At 38.5% G+C, this 20,283-nt stretch overlaps 1 protein-coding gene across 2 annotated transcripts in view; it reads left to right on the top strand.

Moving 5' to 3' along the window:
* The window catches only part of Dtnbp1 (dystrobrevin binding protein 1), a 114,310-nt gene that overhangs the window by 47,455 nt on the left and 46,572 nt on the right, over positions 1-20,283 (top strand). For both annotated transcript variants that reach the window (XM_046453528.2, XM_046453529.2), the window contains exon 7: positions 14,691-14,713. In XM_046453528.2, the coding sequence (XP_046309484.1) occupies positions 14,691-14,713 (23 nt within the window). The remainder of the gene's footprint in view (positions 1-14,690; positions 14,714-20,283) is intronic.

Here is a 20,283-nt window from a genome sequence, read left to right as displayed (position 1 = left end):
CTTGAATCTGCCCAGTGTGGAATGACAGAGACCAGATTTACTCTCCTACCTGATACAGTAAAAACCAAGCAATGTAAATGAGATAACACTTTTTTTTTTTTTTTAAGACATTGTGCAGAGAAGAGATGTGTTGATACTCCACTGACAGGGAGCAAGTGAGGTGAGCCCTGTGATTGCCCAGAGCCCTGCCTTGGGAAGCTTCCAGGATGCAGGTGGAGAGAGGGAGACCCAGGTAGAGCCTAATCGATTCTGAGATGAGGAGACCAGCCTGAGAGTCTGAGGGAACCCAGGCAGCTAGAGTTTAGCAATGAGGAGGGAACTAATCAAGGAAAATCTCAGAAATCTGAAGAGGGGTCCCCTTGAATACCCAGCATTGTACTGATAATGCATGTGAGATAACTCCCCAAGGCAGGAAGGGGACTCCAAAAGGACTAGTTAACAGTGCCTATTCTCATCAGCCAGACTGGGAAAACTTTAAAATTGCTGGGTCATTGGAAAGAAGACTGCAAAAGTCCTGCCTCAGTAGTAGCTGAAATTGGCTCAACTGAGTACTGCTCCAGACCCCTGTAACAAATCATGAAGCAAACATTAAAAGGATCAAACTGTTTTCATCTAAATTAACTAGCCCAAGTAAAGCTCAAGAATATTTATAGGAATACAAAGAAATATCTAGCACCCAATAAGATAAATCACAGTGTCTGGCATGTAATCTAAGATTACTAAGCAAACATTGAGGAGGACAGCCAATTAATCAGACCACTCAGAATTGACACAGATACTAGAATTAACAGCAAGGGCAGTAAATACAGCTATCATAACTGTATTTCATAAGTTCAAAAAATTAAGTGGAGACAAGGAAAATATCTTAAAAGGCCCAGACTTACAATTTTCTTCTCCATTTTCTCTTTTTACTTTCCTCTCCCTACTCATGCTAGACTTCAGATGGTTCACAGGTGGAGGTGGTTAAATGAAAATAAATTGAAATTTTTATTTTATGATATTTATTATAATATAGTCACACTTGCTTGGACAGGGATCTCTTGAAAACAGACTGAGAGCTATGATTTTGTTCATAAGTGTGTAACCACATCTTACATTTCTTTCAAAATTAAACCTAAGCTATGAGTTGGCAAGGAATTGAACTGAACAAAATTTTTGCTCTAACGTGTCTGTTAGAAAATAAATCTTGGCAGTTTCAGACTTTATAGTCACGAGAACAGATGTAGCTAGAATATTTAACAGTTTATTAAATCCTTGGGTTGACAGTAAATATAGTTTAGGATTGATATTTGAGTTCTTCAAGCTTTATTTTGAGCAATGTGTATCTGTTTGCCATCAGTATTAAAAAGACATCCCTGACCTAATACTTTAAAAATTATGTGTTTTCTCTAATTGGTTGATACTACTCCTTCCCTGAACTACTTTTCCCCCTTGTGTAGATACCATTCTGTAAATTAGGACTGATAAAGGTTTTTGATGTTAACAGATGTGAAAAGCTAAAGTATATCTCTCAGGTTAAGAGTAGTCAAGACTAAAGATTTAGCAATTACAAGAAAGGTTTATTGAAATTCAGCAAAATGTAATTATTATCCTACTTTTTTTTTCAAATAAATAGTCCTTTTCCAAAGATGGTTTGGCTATATATGATTGTGCATTATAATGTACATAGTCTGTAATAACTTTCAATGTCTTAGAATCAGCTTATTAAATTTCGAATGATATTTTGCATGAGCCAGTACCATTTTGGAGTTTATATTTTTTTTCAGAAGTATTAAATCAATCATCACTTAAATGTGGCTAAACTGCAGTATTGTCCTGAGCCTCGCTCACTATTCTGGTGTTCTTGAGATATCTCAAGGTGGTGTGCTTAGTATCCCCGCTGCTGCTCCAGCATTGGTGGCAGGGAATACTTGTGGGGTGCACCTCTCTCTGCCACAGCCCTTCCCTTGCCCTCTTTGGGCTATGCTCTAGTGTGGTTTTAGTGACCCAGTTTTTCTGTGGCTAATAAACAGATCTCTTTCTAATCTTTAGTTCTGGCTTAGAAAACAGACATTGTAATTATTTCAAAGGGCATGAACTCATTTGCTGCTGGAGAGGCTTGATACTGGATTTCAAAAAGAGGTGTCCCTCCCCCCAACACGAGCAACATTTTCCCTTTCTTTAGAAGTTTTGTATGATGTTTATGACCCGTTCTTATATCACAAAGAAGTGCATTATTGTTATAAAATACTGCATTCATTGAGAAAGAGAAAAAGGAAGTGATCTGCAATTCTCAAGGATCCATAGGTAGATTTGAGAATTTGTCAGTTTACCTGTGGCCCACCCTCCCCCTTCTCCAGTTTTGAGGACCAAACCCAGGGCCTCCCACATGCTAGGTAAGTGCTCTATTTTTGAACTACATCCATGGCCCTTTTTTCATTTTATTTTCAGATGGGATCTTGTTAAGTTCCCAGACTGGCCTCATACTTGGAATTTGCAGTCTCCCAAGTCACTGGGATTACTTACCTGTGCTTTGATAAGGGTTAAAAGAAGTTGAAAAGTATCTTTTATGATTATAAACATGGGAATAATTTGGGGAAGGTATAAACACTAATTTAGCTCATAATTTCACTTTTGATAAAAAAAAGTAAAATTGAATGAACAAGGTGCATGACATACCACAATTAAATATTGTTTAATACAAAAAAATATATATATATATAAACTTTGTATAATATTAAGATATTGATAGAGAACAAATCATGATGCACTTTAAATATTTTTATATTTTTCTTCATAGCTTTTTAGGTAGATAAATCTGTTACAAATTGATCTTTAATTATCTGATCTCTTAAAACTGACAACATTATTTTTCTAAATTTCTATCTCTATCTTGCATTTGTTTTAGTTTGCTTTATAGATGCTCCTCTATTTGATATTCTCTTGGACTATGGTCTTGGTTATTGCCTCCTTCCATCCTACATGCCCACCCTAGGTAAGCTCTCCTGCACCCTTGATTATCTTCTATCCAGATGGCAGTCGATATCAAATCACTGTCTTCAGGTTGGGTATCTTTTTACCATCAGAACCAACTGCCATCCAGAGGCCTCTACTTGGGTTTCCTGACAGCCCAAGAGCACCAAGCCCTAGATTATCTTCCACAGAAGTATACTTTACCAAATTGCTATCCTATCTCAATGAGACCCTGCCTCTTACCAATGTACTCAGCTCATAAGCCTAACAATCATAACCCCTTTCTTGCTCTCCTGTCATCTCTCTTTAGTTCTCTGTCCATGATTCTGTTCTTGCCTCTCTGTCTTTGCTGCTCCTTTCTGAGTGCAGGTCCACATGTTTACAGCCTCAGTTATAGTGATAGTCTCCCAATTAGTCTCCCTGTCTACAGTCTTGTCCCCCAGTTTATTTATATACTTTTAAGATATTCACTTTTTTCTAAAATGTAGATATGATTAAGATTTCTCATCATCTTCAAGAAAAATTAAGTTATGATGATTTACTGAGTACTTAATATGTATCAGACACAGTGCTTAAAAATCTTAATCTAAATTGATTCATAGAATCATCAGAATGACCATTTGAGGAGGTGTACACTCTTCTCTACTAATAAGAAAACAAGACTAGAAGAGATTGAATAAGTTACCAGGAGTTGCAGAGCCAGGAAGCAGCAGTGTTAGAGCAAACCAGACTTCAGAGACCTGCTTGTACCTTTGTCGTCCCCACACAAAACCCTCTGTGCACTGGGTTTGGGTTCCCTGGAATGTGAATAGGATTTTGCTTCTGTCACCTGCATTGATTGTGAGGTTCGTTGTCAGGATGGAGTGGCAGTGGTTGTCAGTAGTGGTGGCAGTCGACCAGGATTATGTTTGTAGTGGGGTAAATGGTGAGTGTTAGAAATCCTCCTTGTACCCTCAACCACAAACACATCAAGCCTGAAGGATGCTCAGTTTTAGGTGGCAGGGCAAGACCACAGTGCTGAGAAGTCATAGACCATTGATTAGACAATAATGAGTGGTGGGAATTCTTTTTTTTTTAGGAAACTGGTTAGCCAATTAAAATTTTTAATTTGAAAACATCAGCAATATACAGGTAATATAAATTATTTAAATAGTTTCAATAATAAAAAAAAATTTCTAGTCAGTTTGTTGCCATGGCTGGTCACTGAACATTTTCAGTACATCAGTAAGAATAAAGGTGTGTTGGAAATTTGGTTCTGAAAATCACAAGACATCTTCAGGGGCATACTCTATAATTACACAAGATCTTCTTTGAAAAAACATGTGCTCTTAGTCATTCTTCATCCACAGTGCTTCATCATGATTTGCTGAGTGTTGGTCTGATTCTATCCACAGTCTAGTAACAGATGTACTGTGGTATTTATTCTGAAACATAGTTTTTTACTCTGTCATCTACATTTTTACCAAAAATAATCAAAGTAATACTAATTCGTTTGTAAAATAAGTTTAGTTTTATCAAATATGACATGATTATTTATATAAGTTCAGAAAGAATAGGGATTAACCACATAGTCTCATTTTTAAGTTTGCATTGCTAGAATTTTCTTTTCTATTGTTTTCTTTTCTGCAGTGCTTAGGATAGAACTCAGAGCTTTGCATGTGCTATGCAAGCATAATATCACTGAATTCACCCCAGGAACTTTTTTTGGCGGGGTGGGGTGGGGGGGTGGGGGGGTGGGGTGGGGGTGTGTCGGGTAACCGGTGGTTAAACCCAGGGGCACTTAACCACTAAGCCACATTCCCAGCCACCCGTCACCATTTTTTGTTTGTTTGTTTGTTTTGTTTTTTGAGATAAGCGCTCACTAAGTTGCTTAAGGCTTCACTAAGTGGCTGAGGCTGGCTTTGAACTTGTGATCCTCCTGCTTCAGCTTCCTGAGTTGGTGGGATTAAGGTGTGTGTCACCAAGACAGGCCTTAGTGGAACTTTTGATAAGGAATCTCAGATTGGACTCTTAAGACTAGGAAACCAAACCAATATTTCCAATTGTATACTGTTAAAAACGGGGGAGGGAACCAGATTCTTATTGGATTTGTGCAAGTAACTATATTGCCATAAAAATATACATATTCATGAGTAGTTTCCATTATGGAGAAACCAGCTAAACGTGGTGGCACATGCCTGGAATACCAGTGGTCTATTTAGGAGGCTGAGGCTGAAGGATTGCAAGTTCAAGGCCAGCCTTAGCAATTTAGCCAAATTTTAAACAACTTAGCAAGACCCTGTCTCAAAATAAAAAATAAAAAGGACTGGGGATGTAGTTCAGTGGTAAATTGCTCCTGGGTTTAATCCTCAGTACAAAAAAAAAAAAAAAAAGGGAAGAACCAAATAGGGAATAACAGCAAATGTTTGAATTTTTTGTTCACAGAAGTATACTTTACCAAATTGCCATAAGCTATAGCTGCTTAGAAGAAAAAAAATGTTTCTCTAAATCTTGAAACAAAATATTAGAGAAAATAAAAGTTATTTAAAAAGTGATCTGCAACATTTGGTTTCTTGTATGAATTCTTATTGTTTTTGATCTTGTTTAGAAGTTTCATGAAGTCATCATTATCTTCTTAGAATCATAAAGATTTTCACATTGTCTATTGATATGACCTTAGAGTTATTAGAAACTTCTATTTAAGAGTACTTATCAGACTTATTTCCATGAATCTTCTTGAAGAGGCAACAATCTTTGAACTATTTCTATTAGTTAATGTTTTTAGAAGAGAATTGAAACAATGGGTAAGGGTGCTAAAGACACAGAATGGCCATGGCTAAAAATCTGGTGAGTTCATTATAATCGTCAATTAATAAGCAAATTTGGTTATTTCTATATCACTAACCGTTTTAACATGAAAACTAAGATTAAAGCTGATAGCATATTAGATTTCTAAGAATCTCATAAAATTTTTGGAACACTCATATCAATAACCACACCCATAAATATAACTTAAAGAAGACCTGGCATAATGTAATTGAACATAATTAGTTTAATATCTCTCTTTTACAAGGTGAGAGAGACATCTTTCAAGCTTTTCATGGAACCATCTGAAAAATCCCAAAGTGAACTTGAGGTCAAAAAGATTTAATTTAGGATTCGAGAATTCTTGGGATGTAAGTAGCTCAGTGTAGAGCATATGCTTAACATGCATGAGGTCCTGGGTTCCGTGCCCAGAGAAAAAGAAAATTTTTAAAAGTTAATTTGATTTGGAAAAGTTTGTCAAAACTGTCAAAATAATTTTATGCATTTGATCAAAGTAGGATTACAGGTGACTGTGAAAATACAGTCTTTCATTTAAACACAGTGATAATTAAAGGCCCTTGGAAGGCAAATAGAAGGTTGCCCAATTGTCGATAAATCACTGGGTCAGTCTTAAAGCAGGGCATGGTACTTTCACCGGTGGATCAAGGGGCAGCAAACAAGTTACCTCTGCACACCTCGACCTCTTGCTGAAGATTGGATATCTCTTATAGCCCAAAACCATAAGCTACGAGTAAGTCAAACCATAGCAATGTAGGAAGTGGGTCAGAATGACCCAGTTCAGAGTTCAGTACACTGCCCCGGAACATCTTACAAATGCATTTCTTAATAATATGTTGTACAAGAATAACAGAAACATTTTTTAACTGACATGTGTTGCCAAACAGGATGTGCTTATCAGAAAGTAGCAGAGGCGAGTTTTCTCATCGGTGAAGCATTTCTTATATGAAATGGAGTCTGGGGGTAAAATGGAGTTTGTCTGGTCAAGACACATATAGTTTGACTCAGAACAAAGCAGTTTTGAACTGTCAGACCACCAACCTTTTGTGGTGTGAAAGTCAGCTAGAGTGTTGCCCTGATATTTGGCTCAGTTGTCTTTGTGTGAGCCTCTGTTTTTATAACCGCCAGAAAGTCACTCATCAACTTGTGGGCCTTTTTTATTGGTGCACCTGCAGAGCTGAGGAGACCTTTGCTTCCAAAGCATTGAAAAGACACATATGTAAATCAGTGAATGTGTAACCGATGTGATTCTGCAATCTGTATACGGGGTAAAAATGGGAGTTCATAACCCACTTGAATCAAAATGTGAAATATGATATATCAAGAACTATGTAATGTTTTGAACAACCAACAATAAAAATTATTAAAAAAAAAGAAAGAAAAGACACAGTGACTATGTGAATGTTGAGAGACTGTTTAAGTAAAATGTGGGTCTGGGTAAAGAGTGTAAAGTTCTGCCTTCTGAGTATGATTGAGGTAGGGCATTTTTCCATTTTTAATGAAATTGTATTATGTGATGACTGTATCCAGCACAAAAATTTTCTGCCTCTTGAGATCACTAATATAAGATTCATCCACACAAGGGATCAAACCAGGATTTTGTAAAGGAATGTCTTGCAAATCCAGATGAAGGGGGACTGCAATTCCAAGGTAACCATGTTAGAGTTATGTGCTTCAAATTGATCAGGTGTGGCTACGGAGTATCAAGGTTGAGAATGCTAAATGTAGCACTTCAGTAGAGATGGGGAGGCAGAGGGAAGGGGGTTCATAAAAGGTTACTCTGCTTATAGAAAAATGTTCAGTAAATTCAGAATTGAGAAGACTTTTTGTACTGCATTCAGGATGTGGAGATAAACATTGACATCTAAGGTCAGAATACACAGGAGCTTTGACAAATTTTGTATCACCAAATGTTTTGAATGTGGGGATGTTTTGGATTGCAGATCCTCAGCAGTAAAGCCTGTGGAAATATCCCCCAATCCAAAAAACTCTGAAATCTGAAGTACTTCTGGTCCCAAGCATTTCAGATAAGGAATACTGCACTTGTAATTTGTCTTAGATGGCCTCCTGTCACTTTCTGCTAGCTGTTGTAATAAATAAAGGGAGTCTGCTGGAATGCTTCCTCAGTGGGTGAACAAAATAAGAGGTCATCCCTATAGAGCAGGAGAGGCACACTTTTAGGGGACTGAAGGGTGTTCTGGTCTTGATGGAGCACTTGAGAGAACAAGAGGGGCATCCGAGAACTCGTGTGGCATGACGGTCCACATATACTGTTTATTATGCCAGTGACAGCAAGCTGGGCCATCTGGAGTGCTAAAGAAGGCTACACAGAGGTCTACCACTGTAAACTTTTCAGAATCTAGGGGAACCTGCGCCCAAAGAGTATCAGGGTTTGGAGACACTGGAAATGGGAAATGACTGTCCTCTTAATGGCTCTGAGATCCTGAACAGATCACTATCCCCATCTACACAGGTAAAGCAGGGGTGTCACAAGAGCTAGCTGGTATTCGGAATAATTAATCTCTGAGCAAGTAAGTCTTCTGTTATTGGCACAAAAGCCTTATATGGCCTCAGGCTTTAATGGGCACTGAGGTAATTTGGAAAGTCTTAGTGGGGTCTGTTTGAATTTTAGTGAGCTCTGCACTTGTTCTTGCTCCAGTATCAGTACTGGATGTGGCCTATGAGCCTTTGGGCACTTCGGTTACATCAGGAGCATTTTGTGGACCATCCTCCTCCTCTGTGTTCAGAACAAAACACGAAATACATAGATCTGGCTTAGAGGGGTCAGGAAATTCCAGAGTCAAATCTCCATTAGCATTGGACTTTTTACCTTAGGTATAATAAAGTCCCTGTCCCATAAGTTGACCCAAGTTGTATCACATAGCAAATAGAAATGTTTTTTCAGAGGGGGAAAAAGTCATGAGTCACACGTACAGGTTAAACTTCTGTTTTAGGATTCAAATGCTAGAGAGGTTCCTGATGTTGGCTCAGAGATCATTCTAGGTTGCTAGTTACGGTGGAGCTGCTGTGATTGCAGGCTGTTAATTTGGAAGCCTTTTGTTTCTTATCTAGTTTTTGAAGGTCCCTGGAAATGTTCTGCTGTGATTACTAGTTCAGCCAGTCCTGCAGCTTCCCATCTTTTGTCTTTTTATGACTGTTGGCCTGGGGAATGTCATCAGTTTGTTGGAAGCCAGAGTGCCTTAAGAAAAGGGCTTCCCAGTGAAATTTAAAACCAGTGAGACTCATCTTTCTTTTTCCTGCAGGTCTAGAACTGTTCAGTGTTAATGGGAAACACTTCAGGAATGGCTTTTCAAAAGGTCCTTTGTGCCCTGCGATGGCATATTAGCTTTGATCCCAACTACTCAGGAGACTAAGGCAGGAGGATCTCAAGGTTGAGGCCAGCCTGGGCAATTTAGTAAGACCCTGTCTCAAAAATAAAAAGGGCTGTGGTGTAGCTCAGTGGTAGAGCATCCCTGAGTTCAATGCCCAGTAGCTGGGGAAAAGGGAAGGAATCCATTCTTTCAACAGTCCTGGAGGCTTGGGATCTAGGTGTAGATCTTAGGTGAACAGTCATGTTCATATGGAATGTTCCACATAAAGACCATTATAATTCTAAACTAACTCTTTAGTCAGATTTTGCGATTTGTGTCAATATTTACAGTTTCCAGGGCCATGATTCTCATACCTGAAAAGAGCAGGTGGACTAGAAGGAGGAGATAAGATTCTGGGACATTGAAGATTCCATTTTTACATGTATCTTGGGTCTTCCACAGCTGAGATAAAAGCCTAAGAGGGAAACCTCACAGGGCTGGGTCATGTGATGCTTTCCCAGTGTCCTGTGCTGCACAGACTTGCTTCAGTGTGACGGTGACCTTACTCAGCCAGCCCATGCAGTGACCAGCCCGTGCTCTCATGGGAGGCTTAGTTTTGGTGGTGACCACTCTCATAGCTTCTAAGTGCCTGACCTATGCCTGTCAGTCAAGCAGTGTTTCTGTTGCTGAGATCCCTTGCCCCACTTGGCCAATGATTTCTCTTACCTCAGAGCAAAGAAGAGAAGAAACCAAGAGGAGAAAACCTTAAATCCCAGCGAATTCCAAAGGCCTGAATTTACATCCTCTGCAGCAATAACCAGTTATTGTGTCTGCTGTCCGGTTACCTTTAGAACTACAGCTCCAGTCACTGGCTTCTTCACCACCACAAACCCAAAATTTCAGGTGCTCTCTCACAGCACAAACCTTTGGTGCCCCCAAATTCAGAGAGGAAAAGAGAGCAGAGTTTCAGACCTGGAAGGAACTTTCAACATCTAGATAAAAAAGACAGAGGACCCTGAGAGGATGTCAGTGGCACCTTCCCTGTGCTTCTTGAGGGGTCTCAGGGTCACAGAAATCTCCTTCAGGTCCTTTCATATGGATACCAGAACTGTCAAAAGACAAAGTGGCCACATTAGTTGTAGATCTAATTGACATTCACTCATCAGTATTGAATTGGGGCAGCTCCCTTCTACAGAACAGAATGAGAGTTCCTACTGGGCAGTAGCAGAAGAGGAAAAAAGCTGATTGGTTAATATATCAGTTCATTTTCTATTAGTATAACAAAATACCGGAGAGGGTAATTTATAAAGAAGTTTATGTAGTTCACAATTCTGGAGGTGAGAAGTCTTCAGCTGCTTGGCTACATCTGATCCCTGAAGGTGTCTTGCTGCTCCGTGTGTGGGAGAAAAGTGTGTGTGCAAGGAAATGTGTGCTAAGAAAAGACAGAAACAGCCTTGTTTCATACAGTGTCCCCTTGCAGTCACTCATCTGGTCCTGTGGGAACTTATTCCTACAAGGTGGCATTAATCTAATCATGAGAACTCCATCCACAGGACCCCAAACACCTCCCAGTAGCCCAACTTCCTAGCAGTGTTGCATTGAGGAATAAAGCTCAACATGAGTTTTGGTGGGGAAAAACAATATTCAAACCATAGTAATTAATATCAAGTTACTTTTTTTGTAAGGGTTACCGTAGATGGGGCTTCCTTATTATGTTATGGTTTGGATATGTGGTGTCCCCCAAAAGATCATTTGTGAAACAATGCAAGAATGTTGAGAGGTGAAATGATGAGAGCTGTAAGCTGATTAGAGCTGTGACCAAATCAGTGGATTAATCCACTTGAATGAATCAACTGGGTGGTAACTTAGGCAGATACGGTGTTGCTTGAGGAAGTAGGTCACTGGTCAGGTGCCTTTGCGGTTTATATTTTGCCCCTGGTGAGCAGTTGTTTCTCCTTCCCGGCTGTCATGAACAGAGCAGCTTTCCTCCACCATGCTCGTCTGCCATGGTGTTCTACCTTACCTCAGGTCCAAAGCTGATCAAGTCCGGGGACCATGAACTGAACTTCTGAAACCATGAACCAAAATAAACTTTCCTCCCCTAATTTGTTTTTATTTGGTATTTGATCCCAGCAATAAAAAACTGAAATACTGACTGGTACAAAGCTTCCACCACATGAACCCTTGGGGGACACGCTTAAACTATATCCATCTATAGCAATGGAATTTCCTATTTCCAGGAAAAACTGGTCTGGTTTAGGAACTTTATTCGTAAAGCTTCTGTTTAATTATGTAGCACTTAGCATGAGTAACTCCATTTTGGTTCGATCTGGTCTTTTGGGGCCTAGTGCAGGAGTTCAGTCCAAAATAGTGCCCTCCCATAAGTTTTGTTTAACAAGAGTGGGGAAAAAGGAATCTGTAGGAGCAGAATCCTTGAGTAGGCTAAAGGAGATGGGAATCTATGCAGCATTGCTGGACTTAGGCTTCCAGCCTTCCAGGTGATTTCAGCAGATGTCGCAAACTGATGTGTGCACTCCCCTCTGAAATCTCTTCCTGATGATCCAGACTAGAACCCTCACGTCCACCTCCTTCCTCTACTTACCTCTGTTTCATCCAGTGCCATGGCTCTTGTGTCTCCTCTGCATTCTCCAGCCCTCCCAGTTCTTTGCCATTGCTGCTTATGCTGCTCTTGTCAGGCATGAATCAGCTTTTCTGTAAATCCAGATAGTTTTCTGAGTGCTCCCTGCTTTTATTCTCTCCCTTGCCAGTACATCTATGCATCACAGCTAAAATGTTCTTGCTTTATAAAGCATGTCTTTGCCCATGTTATTCTACTAAAAATAAAAACCAAACCTCATAGACTGGCATTGAGAACCTCCACCCCACTCTATTTTTTTTCTTTCTTTCTTTTTCTTTTTTTTTTTTTTTTTTGTACTAGGGATTAAACCCAAGAGTACTTTACCACTGAGCTATAGTCTCAGCCCTTTTTAAATTTATTTATTTATTTATTATTTTGGGTCAGGTGTCCCTAAGTTGCTTATGGCCTTGCTTAGTATCTGAAGTTGTCCTCGAACTTGGACCCACCCAAGCTCAGCTCCTGAGCCACTGGGATTACAGGTGTGCACATCACATCTGGCTAACCCTCTGCCTTTTTATTGGAACTGTCTTTACTTCATTCAGTCTGCTGATCTGAAGTTTCCCTCAGACAAATCCTTGCTCAAATACTGCTACTACTATTCTGAAGCATTTCCTAAATGTAGCCTGCACCTTTTGATGTCCCATGCCTTCAAATTCACTGCTGGCTGTGCCTTTCCCTCCCTTCCCTTATAGCTTCCATATTTCAAAGTGCTTGTTACTGTTAAAAAAAAACAAATGGTGGGGTGCACCGAAATGCCAACGCTTTTAGTGCTGCTGCCTCCTTTTAATAGTTCATTTAAATTCTCATCATAGGGATTTTTGTTTATACCTGTTATCTGTACCACCATTACCTCAACCAGACTTTTTTTTTAAGGAATTGAGTACAGTAATGATTCACTCTCTCAAAGGAAGTTTCTTGGAGATTCCGCCACCAGTTGTGGAGTTGTGGGGCACAGTGCCATGTATAAAAGGATGCATAAAAGAGATCTGGGCCAGGCTTGGCTTCTTCCCATAGCAGCTTCCTGTTGACCAGAGGTGGCAGCAGCAGGTTGAGGGGAAGCAGGCTAGCTCCCCAGGAGAGGCAGTGCCTCTATGGAGTAATTACTAATTCATGTGGTGGATTGGGTGTGTCCTTTTATGATTTTTGGTATTTGGGAGTGGGTGATAAGGAAAGACCAGTGTGTGTGAAATTACTATTCTGAGTTTTCCTTTTTTTAACTAGAAATGCCTTTTTAGAAATTTTCCTTAGAATCACATTCTAAAAGATATGTCAAGAAATTTGTAATGTTTTGAACAACCCACAATAAAAAATTAAAAATAAAAAAATAAAAAAAAGAAGCAAATCAGAAGATTGTAATCAAAGATTGTAAAGATTGTAATCAAAGAAAAAAGAATTAGAACATTGAATTGCATGTTCTTTCACCTCCCACCACCCCTGTTATCAGTGGCCTTGAAGTTGCTTCTATGAAGGCGTCTTGAGGATTCTCTTGTGATGCATTTAGGCCTTCATCCCATGACTTGAGGCTGTGTTAGGTATTAGACACCTTTAACTTGTATCCAACTAAGCTTTTAAGAATGAAGTTGAGCCTGTCATGGTGACACACACCTGAAATCCCAGATACTCAGGAGGCTGAGGCAGGAGGATGGCAAGTTGAAGTCCAGCCTAGGCAACTTAGCAAGACCCTGTCTCAAAGTAAATTTTTAAAAAAGGGCGGGGGATGCTGGGGATGTAGCTCAGGGGTAGAACAGGCTGAGTTCAGTGCCTGGTACTGAAAAACCAAAGGAGAAGGTGTGGGGGGAAGGAAGTTAAGAATAAAGTTAATCATTGGCTGAAGGGGAACATGCTGTTTTTTGAAAAGATAGGAGTGAAAATTATATTCTGTTGCATAGTTTATGAATTCTGGTGATGAAGTATTTTACAAAGTGGGCATTTTTAGAAAAAGAAGAGTGGGGTGACCATCTGATTTAAGAACATTCACTTCAACTGTTGCAGGAACAGTGTCTGCCTGGCCTTTAGGTGGGCAGCTTGCCAGTCCTGCCTGACAGCTGTTACTTGTAGCAAACTCTTTTGGAACATGAGAGGTATTGTAAATAAAAATGTTGAATTCTGATTTGAGAATTCAAAACATCTCTATGTTTCTTGTAAAACCTAGAGTGCAAATAAATGATAAATGTCTTGTACTTTGGAATAACAAGTCTTTTAAAAAATATTTATTTTTTAGTTGCAGTTGTATACAATACCTTTATTTTATTTATTTGTATGTGGTGCTGAGGATCAGAAACCAGGTCCTTGAACATGCTAGGCAAACACTCTACCACTGAGCCACAACCCCAGCCCCAGAATAAGAAAGAAACTTACCTATATTAGAACTGGTAATGAGGAAAATACATAATTACAAAGTTATAAGAGAAAACCTGAAAACAACTTGCTTTGGCTTGTCACAGGATGTTTATTTTATGATCCATCATCTATTTTCCTCGGCTCTGTATTTCCTCAGGAGATGTTATATTTCAGCATCCTTAATTGACATTGACAAAAACAAACCAAAAGATTCCCGGAGGTTTGGCCCTTTTGTGACAGGAAGAGCCATGGGCTTCAATCCTTTGATGTGTGCTTCTCCTTTGCTATTAATAAAGGATAATCTTAAATTAAAGACCTTAAAAGTATTTACAAGTGAAAGCAAAATTGTATTAAGTGCTTGTATAAATTGATTCTTGTATATGTAAGATGGTTCATAGCTGACATTACAATGTTCTTCATTCTTGTGTTTTAACAGTGAATTTTGGTAGAATTTTTGAGCCATTAATAGGTAATAACTGAAAATAGTTGCTTTAGGCCAATGGTATTGGTAATTTTAGTAAAGCACAATAGATGTGTGAGCATCTAGAACTGGGTATTTAAAGTACATAAATTTTTATTATACTGTTAAGAGAAATTTCCACTGGGAATACATCATTTTAAATTTGCATTTTCTTTTTTTCCTACAGGAAGGAGCTTGAAACCTTCAAAGGTAATTTTGTGTTTAATTCTTTGCTTTAAGAATAGTTGAGAATTAATTGATGTCAGATGTTCTCTCTTGATGATGATGAAAATAACTCATTTCTTTTAAATCAAACAGTTTTCATCAAAAAGAAGTTTGCTTAATCCTGTTTTCATAGGTTTTATTTAATCACAAGTGGTCTTGATAGTGAGAGTTTCTGCTGTGACTGTTATAAACAGTATTAGGAAGACACGTTGCCAGCTTTGAGGTTGTTGAGAATCATAGTTTCAGAAGATACTGGTTTCTGTTGTGCAAAGTCTGGGTATAATGGAGAAGGGATAGTGAGGAAGACCAGACGTGTGCCCTGCAGTGGCCCCCGCAGTCGCTTAAAGAGGCTTTCAGGGCTGGGTCCTGAAATGACACAGTCTCGTGACTTTGATGAGTCTCTTTCCTTCTCAGGCTCAGCTTCTCCATCTGTACAATTAGAAACTCCGATTCTGAGATTCAGAAAGCAGCCTAGCAGTACCTTTTGATTTCAAGGAGCTTTTGCAGGAGGGATGCTGGACAATAATTCTTGGTCATTTTGACCCTTACTGGTCATAGAGAAACCCTAATGGAGCACAGAAAACTACAAACTCTCCAGTGGCTCTGGGCCCTTCCAGTTTCTGTTTTTCAATTATTCATTATCAATTAAATAATAGAAATCACTGTTCTCAGAGATGTTCATTTCAGGAACATGGAATTACTTTTAAAATCACTTCAGATTGATTTCATGCTTATTATATTTCACATAAACTAGCATTGACCTTTAGATTTGCCGAATGATTAAAGATTTTCCAGCATATCATTTATAGTTGAATTATCAATGTGTCTAATCTGTTGAGATGTTTTAGAAAAATGACTAAGCCCCAAGGTAAAAGGTATAAAGACTTATTCTATGATGGCTATTGTTGAACAGACTTGTTTTGACCCACAAAACCACTGCAGCTGTAGTAAATGATTAAGCTTGGGGCCAGTTTGTTGAAAGTAATATTAGACAATCATGTGATAAAATGTATTATCATGGTTATCATGGTGCTTATTCAATTCATGAGCCACCACTCATGGACATTATTTTAAGATTTGAAATCCTCATAAATTTCTCCTTTTCCTCTTTTTCTTTTGGTTGACTAGCATCTTCTTACATAATGTTAAGGGATAGAAAAATCAAGTTAATATTAAAAGACAGGCAGGGACACACATTATGTAAAATGTCAGTTTTACTTGCATTTCAGAGCTGAATCATTCTTTTTTTAGTATGAAGATATTCACAGAAGAGATCAGCAGTTTACAAAAGGTTAGGTAGTATTGCATGTTACTTAATAGAATAATTCAATTTAGGCTGAAATATCTTGTTTATATGCACATCCCTAATTATGTACAACATTTAACAGTGCATCAGAGCCACCCACATACTAATTTCAGCTCTCAAATTTGAGCAAACCCTAAATTAAGGATTACATCATATCTAGATTTTTAGTTTTAATGTCATTAAAAAATCATTTGCTTTTTTGCTGTGCACAAATGGTTTTGATATTCTCTTTTAACTATAGCTAGTACATGTGGTAACATGTGCCAAGTAAGAGCTGCACACTCATAATCCCAGTTGCTTGGAGGCTGAGGCAGGAGGACCACTTGAACCCAGAAGTTCAAGACCAACCTGGGCAATGTGGCAAGACCCTGTCTAAAACAACAACAATAACAATTTCTTCTTGAGTGTTTTGCTAATATTTCAAAAGCATGAGTAAGCTAATAGCCAGAAATTGTACTTCCAAAGTATTTGTAGAGGAAAAAAAAGGTTTAAAAATTCATTTAAACATATTGTTATAATTTCTTATTTTTTGAATGTTGCCTTTGTTTTTCTTCTTAGATTTCGGATGTTACTTCCTCCATTTGCTTTCTTTGACTTTTATTTAGAAGGCCTTTTCTAAGTTGGGAAACTTTGGGGGACCAAATCACAAAACTAAAAACCCTGAAAGTTAGTAATACAGATGAGTATTATTCACCAACTTTTGGACCCACTTCTGTACTTCATTGTGGTGAATTGAGTATATTCGACCTTTCACTTCTACTTAAGGCAGATCTTTACAGTATTATTAAAATCAGTTGTTTTGTACTGCTGGTAATAGGAAAGTTTTCTCTGTTCCTCAAATATCACATTCCTTTGAACTTTGTTTAGTGACAATCACTTGAATATTAGACCATAGAAAAAGGAGAACAGGATCTTATTTTTCTTCTGCATTTTTTATTGGGACATTATAATTGTACATAATGATGGGATTTATTGTTACATATTTGTACATGCACACTCTATAACAATATAATTTGGTCAGTATCACTCCCCAGCACTTCCCTCCCTACCACTCATTGATCCCTTTCCTCTCAACTGATCTCCCTTGGATTTACATGAGATCCTGCCCCCACTTCTCTTTTTCCTAGGAGAGTAGAATCTTAAAAGTCCTAATTTTGTTTCCACTGGGGAAGGAATCCTATCATTGTAAGCATAAATGAAGAAGTTTTTCATAGCCCTAAAGACATTGGAAACTGGCCATGAGTAGACATGTCTTTCATTCAGGGATTATTAATCATTTTCCCATTGCAGTTTTTAAAACAGATTGTAATTTCATGTATAAACTTTAAAAATTTCCTTAACATTTTCAAAGTAGAAGTCTAGAAATATTGTATTTCAAATATTGTATTTCAAAGTAGAAGTCTAGAAATATGCACTGGAAGGTGCAGAGGTAAGGAGATCTAGGACTGGGTATTATTCTTACTCTGTACATTTGCTCTTTTTGCCTTCACATAGATACCTTGCCAAATTAACTATCATTCTCCGTTTTCTCTGTATGACATACCACCTGGGACCTGCAGTGGGCTGAGTGCTTGTGCCTGGCAGGCTACTGGCCTGTACTCCCGGACACACATCTCTCCTAATTCATTTGAATGCTAACCCAGTGTGAGTGGTGTTGGCTAACAGAGTTATTCATGCTAGTTGTTATTGTAATATGCAGTTTAATTGAATATTATATAAAACAATGAAACTTCAGTGCTATGAAGAACTATAATAAAATGAAGTTGGCTGCTTTGGAAAACTTAATAGGTAAACAGTTCTTTAATTTGTTTCAAAAGGTATAGCCAAGAATTAGAAAATATTTGGGGGAAAATAATTTTAAAAATCTCAAAAGACACTGCACACAGATTGTGTGATATATCCTACATTTCTGCTCTGTTTTAACAAATACCAAAATTTCCATCCAAGTGGATGGCTTATGCAAGAATTTCCAATCTATAGACCTATGCTCAAAGAATTAGTGAATAAAACTAGGGTTATATTTTTAGTTAAAGTGTTTGTATATGTTTTTAATGGATTCCAGTATTAGCTGGTTTTTGAAAAGTTAAATGGCCGGGCTGGGCTGTAGCTCAGTGGTCAAGCACTTGCCTCGCATGTGTGAAGTACTGGGTTTGATCCTCAGCACCACATAAAAATAAATAAAGATACTGTGTGTTCATCTACAACTAAATAAATATTTAAAAAATGTTAAATGGCCAAGAGGGGACCAGTTGTATCACATAAGAAGAGTCATTGTGCTCTGATACTCAGTGTAAAATTACCTGAACATGTCAGAAATGTGGCTAACAGAGTGCACACATGAAAGAGTTAGGAGGTCGGGGCTGGGGATGTGGCTCAAGCGGTAGCGCGCTCGCCTGGCATGCGTGCGGCCCGGGTTCGATCCTCAGCACCACGTACAAACAAAGATGTTGTGTCCGCCAAGAACTGAAAAAATAAATATTAAAAGAAAGAAAGAGTTAGGAGGTCACCATCACAGTGAACACGATCATGAGAGCATTGGGGAGAGGCAGCAAAGGCCAGCCTATTACTGTATAATCATGTGTAAGGTTTGGCTCTGGAAAACAAAACCTTTGGATAAACAGGACCAGCAGGGTCTAAGAAATAGGACGAAGACCTAATGACAAGGAAACCCAGAGAAAAGAAAGTTTAAAAAAAGAGAAGTAGAAATCACTATTAGAAGTTTCTCAAAGAAATTGAGCAGAATGGGGAGATCCCACTGTATTTGACAGTGAATAGGTAATTGGTGATGGGAAAGGGCTGTTTGTAAAGGGAGCATCCAGATTATATTGCTGAAGGGAAAATTAAGAGATAAAGAGGATGTGAACTAACTGTTCTTTGGTGAATGGAAAGAAATGAAAATGTAATCTGAGATAGACCAGGCTCAAGGTCAAGGGAGAAGGTGAAATTGAAGATGTTAAAGGAATTGATCAAGATCTTAAAGAAGGGCTGGGGATGTGGCTCAAGTGGTAGCGCGCTCGCCTGCCATGCGTGCGGCCCGGGTTCGATCCTCAGCACCACATACCAACAAAGATGTTGTGTCCACCAAAGATTTAAAATAAATAAATAAATAAATATTTAAAAAAAAAAAAAAAAAGATCTTAAAGAAGATGGAAAGAAATGGTATCCAATTAAGTCATATGGAGAGGATCCAGAGATGTTCGTTTCCCTGAGAGGGGCAAAGCTAGTTGATAAAATAGGTAAAAGTTGACTTGCAGGATTGAAGTAAATTTGGAGAGAATCCATGTAAGGAAAGATAGTTTGAATTTTCAGGTCTAGGCTCAAAACTAGAAATAAACAAACAATATGCCTTAGTTAACATAGAGTTGGGAGATGAGAAGAGCATAAATGATGGCCCTCCAGGGCACAGTAGTCATGGATGCCAATAAGAGCATCATTGACATGATGGGCCATGAACAGAAGAGACCTGACCAGACCACCAGAACACTTTCAATGTCAAGGTAGAAGAGGAATTTCAACAAGGAATTCCTGAACTTGTGGCCCAAGAAGGAATTTCAGTTTGAGGTCTTATAGTTGGAACAATTCCCAATATACAATTGATTATAATCTAGGGATAATAGAAATAAGCACATGAAGGTGGAAGTAATCAACTAGAGAGAAGCAAGGACACTTGATCTGAATGATGTGTATTCACAAGCTGCAAAGGATAATAAGGACATTCAAGAAAGAGGAAAGAGCAATTGCATAGATGCAGAGATGTTTCTTTTTATTTCAAGAATTCAAGTGAAAATTTAGTTTGCTGAAGGAACTACAAATAATTTTTCATGGCTGAAACATATGGTGTGTGGGGTGAAGTGGTGAGGGATGAAGTTGGACATGTAGGCAGAGGACAAATGATGCACAGCCTTTGGACCAGTGGTATCTATAGACAGGTGTGAGCATGCAAAACAACAGAAGTAGGGAAGAAAACTAGAATCTAGGGGTATTGTGGGGATTTGGGGGGTGGGGGTTATTTTTGTTTTTTTGTGGTCCTGGGAATTGAACCCAGGGTCTCACACAAACTAGACAAGTCCTCTACCACTGAGCTACATCCCCAGCTCTTTTTATTTTGAGACAGGATCTCACTAAGTTGTTCAGGCTGGCCTCGAGCTTGAGTCTTCCTTGCTTCAACCTCCTGAGTTGCTGGAAGTAGTGATGAACCACCACCTCTGGTTCAACTAACCTCTTTTATTTTAGACCTGTTTTTTCTTTA

This window comes from Marmota monax, unplaced genomic scaffold (assembly GCF_021218885.2).
Source record: "Marmota monax isolate L192 unplaced genomic scaffold, Marmota_monax_Labrador192_F-V1.1 WCK01_AAM20220418_F8-fsc00029, whole genome shotgun sequence".
In the NCBI taxonomy this organism is placed as follows: Eukaryota; Metazoa; Chordata; class Mammalia; order Rodentia; family Sciuridae; genus Marmota; species Marmota monax.
This window is presented reverse-complemented; position numbering and strand designations above follow the sequence as displayed.